This window comes from Leopardus geoffroyi, chromosome C1, assembly GCF_018350155.1.
Source record: "Leopardus geoffroyi isolate Oge1 chromosome C1, O.geoffroyi_Oge1_pat1.0, whole genome shotgun sequence".
NCBI classification, from domain to species: domain Eukaryota; kingdom Metazoa; phylum Chordata; class Mammalia; order Carnivora; family Felidae; genus Leopardus; species Leopardus geoffroyi.
This window is the reverse complement of record NC_059328.1, coordinates 21,414,680-21,434,413: the sequence shown is the minus strand read 5'-3', so window position 1 is coordinate 21,434,413 and position 19,734 is coordinate 21,414,680. Positions and strand designations below refer to the sequence as shown.

The 19,734-nt window shown below is 42.5% G+C and overlaps 1 protein-coding gene across 15 annotated transcripts in view; it reads right to left on the bottom strand.

Moving 5' to 3' along the window:
- Positions 1-3,324: 3,324 nt before the first annotated feature.
- Positions 3,325-19,734, bottom strand: part of LOC123597470 (mediator of RNA polymerase II transcription subunit 18) — a 134,815-nt gene continuing 118,405 nt past the window's right edge. For all 15 annotated transcript variants that reach the window (XM_045476296.1, XM_045476301.1, XM_045476302.1 and 12 more), the window contains 7 exons: positions 19,069-19,256; positions 17,819-17,972; positions 13,159-13,214; positions 11,756-11,817; positions 9,582-9,719; positions 8,829-8,905; positions 3,325-5,631 (listed from right to left, as the gene is read on the bottom strand). In XM_045476296.1, the coding sequence (XP_045332252.1) occupies positions 5,616-5,631; positions 8,829-8,905; positions 9,582-9,719; positions 11,756-11,817; positions 13,159-13,214; positions 17,819-17,972; positions 19,069-19,256 (691 nt within the window). In that variant the 3' untranslated portion in view covers positions 3,325-5,615. The remainder of the gene's footprint in view (positions 5,632-8,828; positions 8,906-9,581; positions 9,720-11,755; positions 11,818-13,158; positions 13,215-17,818; positions 17,973-19,068; positions 19,257-19,734) is intronic.

The following is a 19,734-nucleotide window of genomic DNA, read 5'->3' as shown; positions in this document are numbered from 1 at the left end:
AAAGGAGTGGAGTATGGATGATGACAGCATTGCAGGCTGAGGAACTAGCAGGACTACGGTCTCCTGGGAAGGGAAAGAAGTCAGCTTGATGAGGTCCACTGAAGGGAGAAGGTGCCTGCACTTTTCACGAGACCAGCAAGTAGGCAAAGGCTGAATTATAAAATATGTTGCAGTCCAGGCCAAAGAGTTTAAATTTTATCTTGCAGGCAGCTAGAGATCAATAAGTTTTGAAGTAAAGGATTGCTGTGACCAGCTTTGCATTTTAGAAAGGTAACTCTAAGCAGTGACAGAGCACGGAGCAGGTGGTGAGGACATGCACGCCCTTCCTCCTTCCTCTTTCTAGACTCCATCTTCGTGGTTGCAGCTGCAGTGGCTGTAGTTCAGTCACTGATGTGCAGCTCTTTGTCCGAGCCCAGGAGCTACACACCCTCAAGGTGACCGGCCAGGAGACGGTCGCCCAGATCAAGGCTCATGTAGCCTCTCTGGAGGGCATCACTCCAGAAGATCAAGTCGTGGCTCCTGGCAGGCACGCCCCTAGAGGATGAGGCTACCCTGGGTCAGTGTGGAGCGGAGGCTCTGACCACTCTGGAAGTAGCCGCATGCTTGGATGGAAAGTCCGTGGTTCCCTGGCCCATGCTTGGAAAGTAAGAGGGCAGACTCCTAAGGTGGCCAAACAGGAGAAGAAGAAGAAGAAGACAGGTCAAGCCAAGCGGGGGATGCAGTACAACTGGCCAACCGGCGTTTTGTCAATGTTGTGCCCACCTTTGGAAAGAAGAAGGGCCCAATGCCAACTCTTAAGTCTGTTGTAATCCTGGCTTTCCCCAATAAAGCCACTTAGTCCAGAAAAAAAAAAAAAAATAGAAAGGTAACTCTAGTGGCAATATTGGAGGATAGAGAGATCAGAGGTCATAAAGTCCCATTAAATTCTGTTGGCTTTGAACTTGGATGGTAGACAAGGCAAGAGGAGATACAGGAATCAAGAGACATTTCAGAGGCAGAGAATGCACAGAACTTACTGTCGCACTGGACCTGCAAAGAGGGGAACTTGCAGATAATAACAAAGTATCAGGCTTAGGAGAGTAAACATATGGTGGTCGCTAACTCTGATGATTGAGAAAGCAGGCTGTGAAGGTAGACAGTAAGGTCCATGTTGGAGGTACACAGAAGTTACCTTGGGGACATTTGGGTGTATAGATGTCCAAAGGGCAACTGGATGTAGGGTTGGAGTCCAGCACAAAATCTGAGTTGCAGACAAAGATTTAGAAGTTGTCAGAATAAGAGTGGTGGCTGATGTCACCTTGGGAGAACAGGGAATGAGAAGACATGAAAACCCATTTAAATGGCATGCTGGGAAGGAGCCAGCAGGGCAGAGAAAGCATGGTCAGAGAACTGAGAGATAGCAGTGTCTGAGAAGCCAAGGAAGAAGTTTGGAGGACTTAGGACATGGCCAAAGCCTCAAATGCTGCAGACTAGTCAAATACATTAAGAGCTGAAAACAGAGTTTGGATGTGGCAGTTAACTGAGAAGTTGCTGGTGGCCTCAGGCAAAGCCATTTTAGTTTGGATTTAGTTTAGATTTTACTGAGTTGAGTGACTATGGCTGTAGAAATGGAAAACCAGGTATACGGACCAGAGGTTACAAGCCAATGTCAAGAAGCCTATTCAGTTTACATCACTTCTTTTTTTCTGCACCTGTCACTCATTTAGCTCAACTGCTTGGACTGTACAGGGAATGCGAGGTACTTAACATTAGAATAGATTATGTGGAGGGAGTGTAGGAAAAGCTGGAGGTAGGGCAATAGGTTTAAGAGAAAAGAGATAAAGGAAGATTGTTTTTTCCAGAGGTGGTGGATAGGAAGGAGATAAACACTGACTGACTGAATGAGTGAATGAATGAATGAATGAATGGTGGTGCGTGTGTGCCTCTTCAGTACCAGATGGAGGAAAACTGAGGGTGTTTGTCCCTGTCCAATGGCCTCTGTGCTTTCTTGGGGGAAGAAATTAATGGTATCCACACAAGAGACCGATGGAACAAGTGGCCCAGATTGCTGGTGGTTCCTGCTCTACCTTAGAGCCTCCTAGAGCTGAAATTGGTGGTTCAGGCTGTGTTTTGGTTTCAGGGCTTGGCTTTCCTTTGTGGTACGTTCTTATCTCTCATCAGTACGCTTCCTATCCCATCTCCTCCTATTCAATATCCACTGTGTTCGCCCTTTCTGAAAGTGGGTTTTCAAACTTCTGTTTCCAGCTGCGGTCCCCCCTCTCCTGGGCACACTAATCTAAATCTACAAGGACCGTAAATTCATTCATCGTTTCAGCAAACACTGAGCAGCGTGCACCTTCAAAACACCCTTCTGTAGACAATGCTTAACCTCAAAAGAGCGATGGCAATTTGAGACCTCTTCGGAGCTCAGTGGGGTTTCGTCTTTAGAGGGCAAGAGAAGGAAAATCTGGGAGCTGGTGGAACCCAATGACATGGGCAGTTGTGACTCATGGTTTCTTTGAACTCTTGGTAAAGGGTGGTGTACTAATCAAAGCCAGTCTCTGAAGTGACAAGAGGAAAGTGAGTCATTTGGTGAGGCTACAGGGATTGAAACTGGGCTGCTTGCCAGAGAAGTACATGAGGTAGGAGCTGTCCTGCTATGCTGTCAGCCTCAAGTCTATTTCCATGGGGTCCACACACAGTTAAGTCCTTGGAGGGACAATCGACTGGGATGCAATTGCCTGTCCCTGAATATACGCAGTGAATACATAATTTGCTTTGACCTTTGGGAAGCAACTTCACCTCCCAGGTTCTTTTTCCCCTTACCTCCCAAATTAGGGGTGGGATAAATAGGATAAAGGACCCAGTGCCATACCACGGGGGCGGGTGGTGGTGGTGGTCACAGTTGACTTTTTGTCATATGTGTGCACAGACAGACACAACATGACTGACCTTACCTCTGGCTACACTTAATAATGTTAGTATTATTTCTCCCCCTCATATACTTCTTTTAGGGCATCTAGTAGTATTTCACGTACCATTTATAAGCTAGCTTAAATCTTTTGGAATAAGGTAGAACGTTAAAAAAAAAAAACAACAAACACTTCAGGGGCACCTGGGTGGCTCAGTTGGTTAAGTGTCCAACTTTGGCTCAGGTTGTGATCTCACAGTTTGTGAGTTTGAGCCCCGCGTCAGGCTTTGTGCTGACAGCTCAGAGCCTGGAGCCTGCTTCCGATTCTATTTCCCTTACTCTGTCCCCCTCCCCCACTCACACTCTGTCTCTCTCCGTCTCAATAAATAAATAAATAAATAAATAAATAAATAAAGCACTTCATACCAGAATAGTATACTTTGTCTTTTTTTAATTCTAAAATACTTTATAATTAATATTGATAGGAAGACTGATATACAACGCAATTATTTACTTTACAAGGAGATTCTGTACATCAGGGAAGCATCTTAAAGTACAATACATCAGACTTTTATTTCTTCTTTACATTATGATTACGAATTGTTACTTACATAAAAAGGGAACAAAAAATCCATTTTATATATATATATATATACATATATATATATATATATATATATATATATATATAAACACCTGAAAGGACTTGACCCCCAAAGTATCTTGTTTCAAAAGAACGTGAATGAGATGAAAGATGAACAAGAGTCCTTTGTGGCACACAGAAAGCAGACAAGTAGCTCAGGAAATCCAATTCTGTTTCACACTTGGCACATTAAGGGAAAGCGAGGCAGCAGCAGAAGGGTTTGGAAATGTCACCGTAAGCCACAGAGAATGCTAGCATAAGTCAGTCTCCAAAGCAACAGAGAGGTTCGAAGAAGTCATGTGTGCGACCGCCTTATATTCAGACCTCTCACCACGGTGTACAACTGTCACTCCTCTTCCTGCAGTCATACCAAATTGTAATGAGCTTCAAGGAGCTGTGAACCCTCTCTAGCTCCATAGCCGCAAAGCATCGGACAGTAACTGAGTAATCGGAATGCTTCCCGATTCCCCATACAGAGAGAAGACACTACCTTTTTAAGGTCACCTCAGCTCTTTTGTTTTGACCTCATGGGTTCTCCCTGTTCAGCAAATCTTATATGGACATATTAGGAGAAAACGAGTAAGAATCTAGTGAACAATTACAACAGGGACTGCAGAAGAAATCGGCGAAACAGCCACAATTTTCTGAACATTAAGAGAAAAAGGCCACATTCATCAGTTAAATAGGAACACATTTTTTTCTTCCGCTTAGTCTGGATAGGAATTAGAGGGAAATGGTGAGGCAGTATGGTTTTCCAAATAAAAAAGAAAGCAAATAAATTTTCTGTTTTAGGAACATTTCATATTAATATACATTACAAATACAAAAAGGGGTGGGGGCCGAGCCAAGGCCCAGGCACCAACGACACTGGCTCCTGCTTGGCAGAGGAGGGGTACGTGAGGTGGAAGGAGCCAGAGAGGGTCAGCAGGGGGACGGGTACCTGGAGGGGAGAGGGTGAGTACAGCAGGGAAGGGCAAACAGCACTGAGCAGGAGGGAGGAACAGTGGGTCCTGACTGTGCTCCTCCTACTTCCGCCTCCAAAGTCCTCTTCTGGTCCGCACCCCACTTCCCTAGGACCTTGCAGTGACTCCGGCTGGAAGCGTGGGGGCCCACAGCAGGCGGCTGGCTCCCACAGGGTTGCCACAACTCTGTTTTCCGGAGGAGAACACATCTATTGGTCAGAATGACTTAGAATATCATTTGGTGCAACAAATGTACAACAGCTTATAAAATTTAAGCCATGAGTTAGTTTTGTGCCAAAATGCCATTAACAGAGAGGCCTTTTTTGGTTTTGTTTTTGTATACAGAAAACATACATGCTTTCTTACTGTCTTAACTTGGAATCTAATTGCAGCTCAGATTGCTTAATAGGCAGGAAAAACACAAGTTTCCAGCACTTCTTCAAGATTTTTTTTTTTTTTAAATTAAAAAAATAAAAATCAGGATGACTTGTGCCAGAAAGGAACATGTCAGATCCTGAGCTCCCCTCAGGCCGCGCTGCCCGAAGAGGACTTTATTGCTGTGTGACAAGAGGTATAGTGCGCTGCTTTCCACTGATGTTCCGATGTGGTGTGGAGGTGTCCCCGGGAGGTGGGGGCCCCTCTGCCAGAAGGCTGGGGGCCTCCAGAAGGTTTTTCCCACCACCAATTGGATTTGATGGCTGGGGCCACACAAGGGGCACCCACGACCAGGACAGGACAGGTAAGGCGAATGGTGCGAACTGTGCCCCAGCACAGGCGTCATCTTGGGGCGACGGTGTGGGTGGCCACTAACACTCGGAACCGGCAAGGGGCCCAGAGCGTGGGTGGGTGCTGAGGCAGACCCCTCAAGTATGATGCAATGTTAAAAGGTTCAAAAGCACGGATGAAGTGTTCAGTTTTGCCCAAAGCAGCACATGACCACCCATTCCAGTGAAATGCTACATTCAGAGAAGTGCTGTTCGCCCCAGAGCTATATCCCCAAGGACTCAATCCTGGCTGTGCTGCGAAGTGCAGAAGTTCCTTCCACATCACTCTGGAGACCGAAGCAGCGAAGCAGCCCTGTTTTGGGGGGGCTGTTTAGCTCCTCTCTCAGACTTCAGCATCATGGACGATGGTAGCTAAAAGAGATGAGCAAAAAGGGCTGAGTTACCAGGTATTGTAGCTTGTTTTGCTGTGATTATCCGAATAGTCATGAAATGTTACGCTCTAATTTTTTTTTTAACTTTTATTTATTTTTGAGACAGAGAGAGACAGAGCATGAACGGCGGAGGGTCAGAGAGAGAGGGAGACACAGAATCAATCCAAAACAGGCTCCAGGCTCTGAGCTGTCAGCACGAACTCAGACTGTGAGTTCATGACCTGAGCTGAAGTCGGACGCTCAACCGACTGAGCCACCCAGGCGCCCCTACGCTCTAATTTTTAAAAACTGCCTCTCTGCTACTCTAATTCTACCTAACTTTTCTTCTTCTCCTTCTCCTTCTTCTCTCTCTCTCTCTCTCTCTCTCTCTTTTTTCAAGTAATCTCCACACCCAATGTGCGGCTTGAACTCACGACCTCGAGATCAAGAGTCACTCAAGGACTGAGCCAGCAAGGAGCCCTATTTTCCCTAGAGCGCTTTTCTGGTTCATTTTCCACAAACAATTTTCCCCTTAAGAGCCACTCATAATTTTATATTTTGAGGCTTTGCTTCCCTCCCTGGGCTCTCAGCTTGAAGATCCAACTGTCTTCTAGGCATCTCCACCTCAGTGTGTCACAGGTTTGTCAAGCTCAACATACACAATGTGTTTTCCGGTTTGCTTACTGTCTGCCTTCTGCTTTTAGAAGAAAAGCTCCTTGAGGATAGGGACTTTATCTTGTTCTATGTTCTATTCTAAGCACCTCCTTAGTACTGTTATCTACCAGGTAGTAGGTGTGTGATAAATATTTGCTGAATAAATGTCCTGAAGTGTTCACCTCAACTCCTCATTGACTTCGCAGACATCAAAAATGACAAGTTTGAGATCTAAGAGTCCCTTGACTACTTTCTTTAATTCATCCCTGGAATCAAGAGATTGCCCAACCTGGTCCTGTGCTTGAAATGGTGTCCAAATCCATCTCTCTTGCATTCTCACAATCGCTTCCCTGGTTAGCTACCAGTGTGCTCCCTGTGACTATTTTAGTTACATACATACATGCATTTATTTATTTAAAGTTTTTTATTTTTATTTTTATGTTTTAGTAATATCTACACCCAGCGTGGGGCTCAAATGCACGATCCCGAATCTAGAGTCGCATGCTCTTCTGGCTGAGCCAGCCAAGCGTCCCTAGTTTAGTTACCTCCTGCCTGGTTTCCTTGCTGCTAGTTTCTTTGTCCTACTACGTCACCTTCCATCGATCCACCAGAGCTCCACCTGAAACGCTCAGAATTCCAGTGGTTCCAGTGTCCTAGCATAACAGTCAAAGCTCTTCAGGGTGTGACCCTAACCCATTGTGTTGGTCTCCTCTTCACCACACTGCTCCCATGTGTCCCCTGCTCCGTGACATTTTCCGTAACCCAGAGATAGTGTGCACTTGGCTCACCTCCCATAGCCTTGTTAATGCTGGTCCCTCTGCTTATGATGCTGCTTGGTAATGCTGGTTCCTTCCTTCTTGTTCAAATAAATTCTTTCACGTGCTTTAAGATCCAGCCTAAGTGGCATCATCTCTATGACTCTTTCTTTTATTGTTGCTCGCTATAGTACTTTATTATTATTGTAACAACAATGAGAATGGCTAACACTGACATAGCCAGAAAATGGTGGGAGTTGGGATACGAAATCTGGCCGATTTAGGAGTTAGAATGACTGGGGCATTTATCATATTGATTGCACTATATATTTAGTAGTGCACAGGTCTTTTTCCAGATTAGAGCACAGTCTTCTTGCTGGCAAATTTGGCTTGTTATCTGAGTTCATATTACATTGCCCTGAATAGTGTTACTGGCTGTTCAAAAAATGTGCCTTCTCTCCCACGCTGAGCGTAGAGCCTGCTTAAGATTCTCTCTCTCCCTCTGCCCCCCACTCACTCACTCGTGCTCTGTCTCTCTCAAACAAAATTTGCCTTCTCTACTATCTCAGTTCGGTACAAAAAAATTCTGTAATTAAAAGAACCATTTGCCTGGATTGTGATGGAAAAACGTTTAACAATTATTTTATTTTCCAACTTTGCTTGCTTGCTTCTTTTTATAGCAAACTGTAATTGTCATTGTATTTTCCTTCATTTAACCTCTTTAAAAAAAAAAAAAAAAAGTTTATTTACTTAGAGAGAAAGCATGCAAGCAGGGGAGGGGCAGAGAATTCCAAGCAGGCTCTGCACTGTCAGTGCAGAGCCCAACATGGGGCTCAATCTCATGAACCATGAGATCATGACCTGAGCCAAAACCAAGAGTCAGAGGCTTAACCAACTGAGTCACCCAGGCACCCCACCTTTTTTCTTTTTTTTTAAGTTTACTTTTAGTAATTTCTACAACCAACGTGGGGCTTGAACTCATGACCCCAAGATCAAGAGTCGCATGCTCTTCTGACTGAGCAAGCCAGGTGCTCCTAGCCTCTCTTTATAAATGTTCTGAGAGTCACCTATATACTTTCATTGATTCCATTTGTAGCCAGCTGATTCTTTAGGTGGGTCCTTAATCACAATAGTAATTCCACACCAAAATACTTCTTGGCTTGTTTCATGAAGACAGGAACTAAAATGAAGTTTATATACTAAATTGGTAAGATCAGCAGTGCTAGAAATAACCGAAACCAGAGAGGGTGAGATACTGTCTAACTTAGCAACAATTTCCTTATACAACACCTGGGACACTGAGGCACAGGAAGAGAGCACCCAGGGGCTTTCCACCAGTCATTCCTTTTTCCACTCCTGGTTCTGCAACTTACTTAACCTTTTTGGGACTGTTTCATTTTGTTTCTTCTCTCTTCTCTTCTCTTGTTTTAGATAAGCTCCACACCCAACGTGGGGCTTGAACTTATGACCCTGAGATCAAGAGTCACACTCAACCGACTGAGCCAGTCAGGTGCTCCTGGGCCTGTTTCTTCATCAACAAAATGGGGATATTAAGAAAGCCTGTGGGGTTATCGCAAGGATTAAATAATATACGTAAAATGCCACACTCAGCATAGGCATTTCCTACTGCCTCTTAGTTGTCATCCCTGTCTCTGAATGTAGTCTTCTTGCAGTCAACATGCTGTCTCCTTCTTTTAATGATGGCATTACGAGTCCTTCCCATCTGGACAACTCTGTTGTGTCTGTTTTGTGGTAGAGCTCTACTTAGCTCACAGTATTTGGCGCTCACCGTGTAAAATGTTTGCTCTCTTCATGAACCTCCATCTCTGAGCTTTTAAATTCATTTAATTCTTTTCTTATGGCAGCCTGTGGAGTAGAAACAAAAATGTTTTAGCATCTTCTGTCGGCCATAGTACATATAGCAGTGTCATTTGCCATTTATTCTCGCTTGTGCTTATTAACTTCATGAGTCACTGCAACCCATAGCAGGCAACCCGGAGCGAGCAAAGGAGCCAGGTGCACACGCCGAGCCTGGTACATGTCGCCTTTCTTAACACTATTTATCTCATAATAAACCGAATCTCTCTAGTTACATCAGAACACCTAGAGAGCTAAAAAGAGATAGTGTAACTTTTATAGTTTATAATTTTTTGTATAGTTTTATACTTTTACAACATGTAAAAATGCTTTTCCTGTTATACAAGTGAAATACAGGTCATTACTAAAACAGACCACCCAAACTCCCTCCAACAGAAATAACCACCATTAAAATGTGTTTTATTTCCTTCCAGATTTGTGGACTCTGTGATGGAGCAAGGATTTTCTTTTTTTTTTTGGTTGTGGTGATGGTGGTGGTGATGGAGTCATTAGTATAAAGTTTTGGTTCGTACATCTTGGCATTTTATATCTTGATTAGAAATTTAACATATCAAAAAGTAAAAATATTATGTTTTCCCCTTCTAGTTAGTGTATTAGATTCTTCAAATAGACACACACACACACACACACACACACACACACACACACACACAGAAACAGGCACCTTGTCAGCAGGGGTCAGTTTGGTCCAAGGTTTGTCAGCTCGCCGGTCATAATCTTGAGCATCTGTTACTTCCACATATTCATTAAATCTCAGAATCTTCCTGGCAAGTAGTTCAGCCACAGTCGGCCTCTGACTGAGCTGAAAGAAATGGAGCCTCTTAATTCATTATGCCAGGGATGAGGCATCAATCATGCATTCAAACCGCCTCTAACCCAGCGCTTCAACCTTACTGCACACTGGAATTGCCTGGGGACCTTTAAACACGACTGATCCCTGGGTCCATTCCCAAAGATTCTGGGTATTGGGAGGTTTTGTTTAAAAAAAATTTTTTTTAATGTTTATTTATTTTTGAGACAGAGACAGACAGAGCATGAGCAAGGGAGGGGCAGAGAGAGAGGAGGAAGACACAGAATCCGAAGCAGGCTCCAGGCTTTGAGCTGTCAGCACAGAGCCCGACACGGGGCTCAAACTTGTCAACCATGAGATCGTGACCTGAGCCGAAGTCTGATGCTCAACCGACTGAGCCACCCAGAGGCCCCTTGTTTTTGTTTTTTTTTTTAAAGCTCCTGAATGCCACAGCTAACATTGAGAACCATAGCTATAAACCAGTATAACCAGTATACCCGGTGTTTCTCAAACTTTAATATGCATACAAAGCATTTGGGGATCTGGTTACAATGTAGATTTTGATTAAGGTCTGAGGTGCGGCCTGAGATTCCGCATCTCTACAAGCTCCCAGGTGATGCCAATGCTGCTGGTCTGTGGACTACATTTTGGGGAACAAAAGGATCAGAGCTAGACACTAACATATAATACATTAGGAAGCGAATACCTTTAATATGAAAGCAAGGTCTAGTGGGTAATATAAAGGGTGAATTTCCTTTTATTATGAATAATGCCGAGATCTGGTAACGAATCAGGATTTAAGGTTGCATAGTCAGGTAACCTGCTCAATCTGAAGGCAGTGAGTCCAGCTCTGGCCTCTAGACTGAGCTCCCCTCAATCTAACAAGGATAATTCCTCTGTTCCTGGGGAAGGGGAAAAGTGGGAGAAATCAGGAAGAAACCGTCTAGATCCTTTGCTCTTCTGGGGATTCCTGTAAGTTTTAAGAAATATCTAGAGAGTTCAGGCCAAATCAGAATCTACAGGAGGCAATTACAAACTATTATTGTGGGAAGGAAAGGAAAAAGCTTAAAAGCCAACACAGGTCTAGGACAGAAAAGATTCTACCCCATTCGATCTGGGACCAAGAACAAATCACAGTTGGTGTTTTTATACTTCTGGTATATACTTCTGGTAGTGATACTTCTGGTATCACTAAGGGTCAGTTCAGTTCCTTCTGATTAGAAAACACCAGTGTGCCTTGCAAAATTGAATGCTACACACTCCTTCTGTTACCGTCTCTATTACTTCAACAGGTTTTAGAGTCTACATCAAATCCCAGGTTTACCAAATAAAAGGTCAGAATTTATGCAAACATTAATGGAGCACCTTGTGCCAGGCATTCTTTAAATAGTAAAAATGGGATAAAAGTGCTTTTCAAAAAAAAATTTTTTTAAATATTTTTGAGAGAGAGAGAGAGGACAGAAAGTGAGTGGGGGGGAGGCAGAGAGAGAGAGGGAGACACAGAATCTGAAGCAGGTTCCAGGTTCTGATCTGTCAGCACAGAGCCCGACATGGGGCTCGAACCCACGAACTGTGAGATCATGACCTGAGCCGAAGTCAGATACTTAACTGATTGAGCCACCCAGGTGCCCCCAAAGTGCTTTTTTTTTAAAATGTTTATTTTTCAGAGAGAGAGAAAGAAAGAAAGAGAGAGAGAGAGAGAGAGAGAGAGAGAGAGAGCATGAGAAGGGCAAGGGTATAGAGAGGAAGACAGAGGATCTCAAGTGGGCTGTGTTGACAGCAGAGAACCGGATGCAGGACTCGAAGTCATCAACTGTGAGATCATGACTTGAGCTGAAGTCAGACACTTAACAGTCTGAGCCACCCAGGCACGCCCCAAAAATGCTCTTGATAATGTTGTGTTGTTTTCAGTATCTGCATCATGTATTACATTTTCATAGCAACCTATGGCAATTCAAGTCAAACGTTTCTTTCTAACCAAATAGGTCATTCAAATACAAGATACGTGGTCAGTAGACAGACTGAAACCGAATAGCTGGGCTACATACCTTTCTAGTAAGACGACGTTTAATCTCTCGTTTTTCTGCCTGCCGATCAGCTTCATTTTTAGCTACAGTCAATAGTCCAAAACAAAGAATATTACTTCAAAATGGCCATTTGCATATCAAAGTATTCAGTAATCACACGGCAGATATTTCTTATAGGCTCCAAGTCAGAATAAAATACTAACTTTGGGGATGGACAATCAAGATAATTTTCTTGTCAACTGGTAGAGTCAAATACTTAGGAGCGAGGGTCAGCAGCACTATGGTACCAAATCCAGCCAGCTGCCTGTATTTTTACTGTCCATGAGCTAATAATGATCTTTATATTTTTTAACTATTTATTTTACGTTTATTTATTTTGAGAGAGTGCCTGCACCTGTGCGCAGGCAGAGGGGAAGAGGGGGAGAGGCAGAGAGAGGGAGAGAGAGAATCCCAAGCAGGCTCCACACTGTCAGCACAGAGCCCAACATAGGGCTTGATCTCACAAACCATGAGACCATGACCTGGGCTGAAATCAAGAGTTGGACACTTAACTGACTGAGCCACCCAGGCGCCCCTGATCTTTACATTTTTAAGTGATTATATTTACTATGTGCCCTTTAGAAAAACTCTGCAGATTCTTGCTCAAGAGCAACCCCCAAGAATGAAGAATGGAAATCACACTAAGTTTCATGTGATATGTCTACAAAGGTTTCTAAGTTTAAAATTCACTTAGTGACTAAGCTGTATATATCCACATAGTGATGAGGGAACAGGGGGGATGGACTGGGCAGACTGAGCATGCCCACAAGTAACTCTATGAAGCCTAATCCTCTCAGTGTGGTGGATTTTAAGGGCAAAATTCATCCTATAATCTGGAAAACTAAATCAAATGTGTATCAGATTGAATGTTATTTTAGGAAGGTAATTATGCACATAGAAAGTAAATGAAACACATGGTCTTATTTTGTGACTTTAGATGTACCAAAGTCTTAAAAAATGAAAAAGACAGGAAGGCTCCTGCATCTGGGCCTCGCTTTGGGCCCTAGCCCTCAAAGTCCACTAGGAATAGGAAGGTGCACAGCCACAACCTCACTTCCCTGAGGAGGAAAGTTGGGCAGTATCTGCCACATGCTGTCAAATCCTCCCACATGGCCAAAGCAGGTCTCAGGATACTGTGAGAATATCGGAACAACATTTTCTGGAGGTTCCCAGTACACTAAGCAATACTATACTGATATCTTGTAAAGGAAGCTTGGGGGAGTTCTGTTCCTTCCAGAGAAAAGATATGAATAGTCCTTCCTGGGCCGAACACCCTCTCCTTGGCCCTTGCAGAAAATGCTTCTCTTCTCTACTCTAGTATGTGCCTTAAAGTCAGAAATCTACAAAGAAAAGCTGTACAACTTTATGCCCAGAGCTGGACTCACGTTGTAGTATATTCCGCTGTTCTAGTTCTTCTGCTGTTGGTCTTTGACTCAGTCGTCTAAAAAGGAGATAAATAAGGGTATTGCCCATGTTAAACATCCCAATTCCACTTATTCAGAATTGTTTTGCTCTCAGTTTATATTAGCCCCTACATTAGCACGAAAGCAATACATTTTCAAACTGTTTTGGTATTTCATTTGTTTATCTGATTGTTTATGAAACAATTTTCATGTTGAAAGTGTTAACATGGATATTAGAACATAAAAAGAAACTGTAATGCAAACAGGAGGAAAAGATTCCAATGCTAGCTCTGATATTAACGAGCCCTGTCACCACAGAAGAGCTCAGTCAGATCCTGGGTGTACTCATCTGTGAAGTGAAGGTTTGCACTGGACTGGAAGCTCCCAAACAGACCTGCGGAAGGAGCACAGGCCCTCAAGACACGTAACAGAAATTCTAACTCAGAAAACCAGAATGAGGACTGAGATTTTAATATATATATATTTTTACAATCCTTCTCACGACTCTGATATCTTTCTTTTGATTTTTAAACCAGTGATTTTGCAACTACTGGAATTTAAAGTTGTCTCTCTCTCTTTCTCCCTCTTTTTTTAATCTGAATCTGAAGCAGGCTCCAGGCCCTGAACTGTCAGCACAGAACCTGATACGGGACTTGACCTCATGAACTGTTAGATCATGACCTAAGCCAAAATCAAGAGTGGGATGATGAACGAACTAAGCCACCCAGAGACCCCTCATTTCCATTTTATAATTTCAATCTCCCTGCCTCCAGCAAATAAACCTGCTTTATGTACCTATAGTTTTCAATTTCTAAAATTTTATATATGGAGCACCTGGGTGGCTCAGTCGGTTAAGTGTCTGACTTAAGCTCAGGTCACGATCTCACAGTTGTGAGTTCGAGCCCCATGTCGGGCTCTGTGCTGACAGCTCAGAGCCTGGAGCCTGCTTCAGATTCTGTGTCTCTCTCTCTGTGACCCTCCACCACTCGTGTTCTCTCTCTCTCTCAAAAATAAATAAAACATTAAAAAAATAGAAAAAAAATTTTTTTAAATGTTTTATTTATTTTTGAGAGAGAGAGAGAGAGAGAGAGACAGAGACAGAGACAGAGACAGAGCACGAGTGGGGGAGGAGCAGAGAGAGAGGGAGACAGAATCCGAAACAGGCTCCAGGCTCTGAGCTGTCAGCACAGAGCCCGACATGGGGCTTGAACTCACAAACCGTGAGATCGTGACCTGAACCGAAGCTGGACGCTCAACTGACTGAGCCACCCAGGCTCCCCTAAAAAAATTTTATATAAAACAATATAGTATGTGCTTTTTTTTTTTTTTTTTTTGTCAACCCTCTTGCAGCTTAATTACTGAGCTCTATCCGAGTTGTAGCATCATAAACAGTTTGTTGCTTTTTTTTTCCTGTGCAGTATTCCACTGAATGATCACGCCACAATTTGTTCATCCATTTGCCCTGTGATGGATATTTATGTTGTTTCTATTTTTTTTAGGGTGGCTATTAGAAATAATAGCTAATGGAATAGCTGGATCATACATTTGATTTTTTAAAAGAAATTTACAAATTGTTTCCTAAAATAGTTCTACTATTTTACACTCGTACCACCACCGGTGTATGAGAATCCAGCTGCTCCTCATCCTTAGCAACTCTTGGTATTGTTAGTCTTTTAAATTGTACAATTTTAGCCAGCCTAGTGGGCTTGGAGTGGTTTCTCACTGTGGTTTTAATCTGCATTTCCCTAATGACTAAGGATGTTGAGCATCTTTCCATATGCTTATTTGCCATCTGTGTATCTTCTTTGAAATCTTCTCCCCACCTTTTAAGAATTGGGTTGTTGTTTTCTTATTAAGTTTGGTGAGTTCTTCCTAGATATAAGACCTTTGTCAGATGCATGATTCACAAATATTTTCTGCCAGTTTGTGGCTTGTTTTTTTACCTTCTCTTCAGTGTCTTTCAAAGGACAAAAATGTTTAATTTAGATGAAGTGCAGTTCATCAATGTTTTTCTCTTAAGAATCATGCTTTTGAGATCATGGCTGAGAAATCTTTAACTTCTTCCAGAAGTTTTGTAGCTTTAGCTCTCATATTTAAATGCAGGATTCATTTTGAGTTAATTTTTTGTATATGATGCAAGGCAAGGACTGAAGTAATTTTTATGCACCGTTTGTTGAAAAGACCATCCTTTCTTCATGAAATTATCTTTGTACCTCTGTCAAAAATGGGCTGTACATATACGGGTGGGTGTATTTCTGGGCTCTCTTTTCCATGCAGTTTATCTATCTTTATGTCAACACCACACTGATTAGGTTACTTCAGCTTTATAATCTTCATAAAAAAATTTTTTTTAAGTTTATTTGAGACAGAGTGCATGAGTGAACGTGGGAGAGGGGCAGAGGGAGAGGGAGAGAGAGAGAGCGAGAGCATCCCAAGCAGGCTCTGCACTACCAGTGCAGAGCCCAATACAGGGCTTGAACTCACGAATCATAAGATCATGACCTGAGCAGAAGTTGGACACCAAGTGAACAACCCAGGTGCCCCTATATCCTTTTTTTTTTTTTTAAGTTTATTTTTGAGACAGAGAGCAAGTGGGGGAGGGGCAGAGAGAGATGGCGACAGAGTATACGAAATAGACTCTGCACTGACATTAGAGAGCCCGATGCAGGGCTCAAACCCACAAACTGTGGGATCATGACCTGACCTGAAGTTGGACGCTTACTTAAATGAGCCACCCATGCACCCCTATAATCTGTCTTAAATCATATTGTGTTAGTCCTCTAACCCTGTTCTTTTTCATAGTTGCTTTGGTTATTCTAGTGTATTTTATATTTCCATAAGAATTTTATTTTATTTTATTTATTTTTTAAAAATGTTTACTTATTTTTGAGAGAGAGACAGAGCATGAGTGGGGGAGGGGCAGAGAGAGAGGGAGACACAGAATCCTTAGCAGGCTCCAGGCTGAGCTGTTAGCACAGAGCCCAATGCAGGCCTCAAACTCATGAACTGTGAGATCATGACCTGAGTAGAAGTCGGATGCTCAACCGACTGAACCACGTAGGCGCCCCTCCATAAGAATTTTTAAATTAGTTTGCCAATTAAAAAAAAAAAGCCTTCTGGGGGTTAGTTTGATTGGAATTGTATGTATTGATATCTTATGATACTTGAGACTTCCGACCCATGAACATGGTATTTCTCTCCATTTATTTAATTCTTCTTTACTTTCTTCAGCAGGATTTTATTATATCCTGCTATGTACAGGTCTTACACAATCTTTTGTCAGATTTACCTGTAAATATTTAAATATTTTTTTAATGTTTTATTTATTTTTGAGAGAGAAAGAGAGAGAGAGAGAGAGAGAGAGAGAGGCAGAAAGCGAGGAAGACACAGAATCTGAAGCAGGCTCCAGGCTGTGAACTGTCAGCACAGAGCCTGATGAAGGGCTCGAACTCACAAACTGCGAGATCATGACCTAAGCTGAAGAAGGACGCTTAACCAACTGAGCCACCCAGGCGCCCTGGAAAAAGAAATCTGTTGTCAAAGATTCTCATTCTAAACTAATTCCTATTGTTGATAGTCTCTTGCTGACACCCAGACAGCCACAGTTCTGCATTAAGATTGCCATCCTGGCCAATAGCAAAGCCAGGTGTCTGAGGCAGGAAAGAATAGATCTCAATTAATGAACACCCTAAGTTAATTATTTTGTTAAGAATATGCCAAGAGTTCCACTTCCTTTTCCTCACTCTACCAAGAGAAACATCTGAGTTGGTCCAACAGCTATCTATATACCTGGACTTTGTGTACATTACATGTGCAGGAACCTGGCCTGCATTCAGTTTCTCTATGCTTTTGGTTCCACCTGACTTGAAAAATATACTAACACTTTGAAATTTCAAAGGCAGATACGTGGAACATGTGAAATAGATACAATGAAAAATATGGGTGTGATCTTTAATTGGGTTGACACCTCATAGCTGAGTAACTGGATAAATGACAGAGGAGTCTTACTGGCCTGGGAACCACGTGAATTCTCTAGAAACTAAAAAAAAAAAAAAAATTTTTTTTTTAAGTAAGCTCCATGCTCAATATGGGGCTTGAACTCAGGAGCCCCAGATCAACAGTCATATACTCTACTGACTGAGACAGATTCTCTAGAAACTTTTATTTTTTTATCTTTATTTATTTTTGAGAGAGAGAGAGACAAAGAGAGACAGAGAGAGAGGGAGAGGGAGAATGTGAGTACAGGCAGTGGGGGAGGGACAGAGAAAGAAGGGGACAGAGGATCCAAAGTAGACTATGCAGAGAGCAGAGAGCTCGATGCAGGGCTCAAACTGACAAACCGTGAGATCATGACCTGAGCCGAAGTCAGACACTTAACTGACTGAGCCACCCAGGCTCCCCTAGAAAATTTAAAAGCCGTATTTATGTCTATCTCATGGTTTAAAGCTCCAAGAGCCATTTGGTTCCTTAATTTTCAAGTTCCAAGAGGATATCCAAGTGTGTACAATGTGTATTTTTAAAAATTACGCTGTTTCTAAAATCAAAAAAGAAAAAAAGGTAAGTGAATGCACCACAAAGTAAGTATCTAACACACCTACTGGCCAAATCAAATAAAATCCATGTATTCTAAGCAAAGAACTACCGGATCAGTGTGTTCCCAATCTGGTGCCGTATTTCATTCCACTCCTCTTTGCTTTTCCGAGGCCAGGAATTCATGTTCAGCTCTGGTTCACTGGGTCTGTGGTTCAGCTTCATTGCCAGTGTGTCCTTCCTCTTCACTTTGTTGGCCAGAGCACCTTTGCACAAGGGAAAGAAAAAAAAGTAGACACTAAGGCTCAACCAACCTCACTTGGAACTAGGCAAGAGTCTGAACAAACAGTATGGCAACTCTCAGCTTTCTACTTGGCCTCCAGGTAACTCAGCTAATGTAGAGGTGGGGGGTAAAGCTGAAGACCTCTAAAAATCTAATTAGCCAGATGGATTCAGTTGGGCTAAAGATACCTTCTGTCTTCTACATTTCTCTAAATTCCTTCTAAAGAAGGTTGCTAGAAGAACAAGAATCTAAACATGGGATAGCCCTCTGAATTACAACACAAAGGCATTTGCATTAACACACCTAAGATTCCCATTCTTTTTTTTTTTTTTTTTTTTTTAAAGTAAGCTCTACACCCAAAATGGGGCTTGAACTCATGATCTTGAGATCAACAGTCATATGCTCCACGGGCTGAGCCAGCCTGGCACCCCAAGATTCCTATTCTTTTTAAGTTTTTTTTAATGCTTATTTAAAGCATTAAAAGTAGGGGACGGGCAGAGAGAGAAGGAGACACAGTATCCAAAGCAGGCTCCAGGCTCTGAGCTGTCAGCACAGAGCCTGATGCAGGGCTCAAACCTACCAACCGTGAGATCATGACCTGAGCCAAAGTCGAATGTCTGAGGAGTCACCCAGGCACCCCCAAGATTCCTATTCTTAAAGCTGCCTTCTCATTTTTAGGAATCAGGATTCCATTATCTGCAGATTTGCGTACATGAACATGGATTTTTTTCTTTGCCCCATGGACACAGTAAGTTCATGAGACTAAAGCAGAGGATCACTATGTCTTTTCAATGCAGCTCAAATACCAACTTTCTTCTGCTAATTCTCTAATACCATCAAGGTAAATAATTTTTCAATCACAAACAAATAAAAACCTGTATGACTCAATCTACTTGGCTCTCTCTCACTGCCTTGTTAGAACAGTGGGAACAGCAGGGACAAGGCTCCTTCACAATGGCCTCCAGTATCAGTTACCAGATGACCTGATGGGAGAGAGTGCCTATTTCCATTCGTCTTATATTTGCTAAGAGCAGCTTTATCGGTAAAATAATTCTCTCCTGTGCTTTTCCCTTTCTTACTATGATGGCTCTCCTCTTCATCCTCTTCATCTCGGTACTGAATGGGACCTTCTGAATCAGAGTCACTCTCCTTCTCTTCCTCCTCTTCCTGCAGACACCGTGGCAGTTTGGGAACAACTGAGGTAGATGCCACATCTTCAGTGAATGCAGATGGGGGGGTCTGCTCCTCCTCCTCTTCATCGTCTGGACTAACAAATGAACATAATTATGTTTTCCTTTCAGAAACATAACAGGTAACTGATTTGCATAGCCAATTACTGAATAACTATGGAAAACTCCACAAATGAAAAAATTTATTCCTTCCCTTAACTTTAACCATCTTGCTAAGAAACTTTTTAGCAGCTATTAATCTAAAAGGCTCTGGGTTTAAATCCTAGCTCTACAACTTATTCATAGCTTGTAAGTTATTTAGCTTTTCTGTAAATGTGAATGATACTTACCTCCGAGGCTTGTTGTGACAAACAGATAAATTCTAGACTGTATTAGTGTTTTGGCACACAGGGCCCTAATGATCCACATGTGAGATTCAAGTCTGCTTTGGGCTGATTAAGTGAGAAGACCACAGAGCATCTAAGACTGTATCTGGCTCATGGAAGATATGCAATAAAGACATTTAACCCATTTATTTCCCTTGGTTTAACAATGGAGTGGGACAAGATGATAATC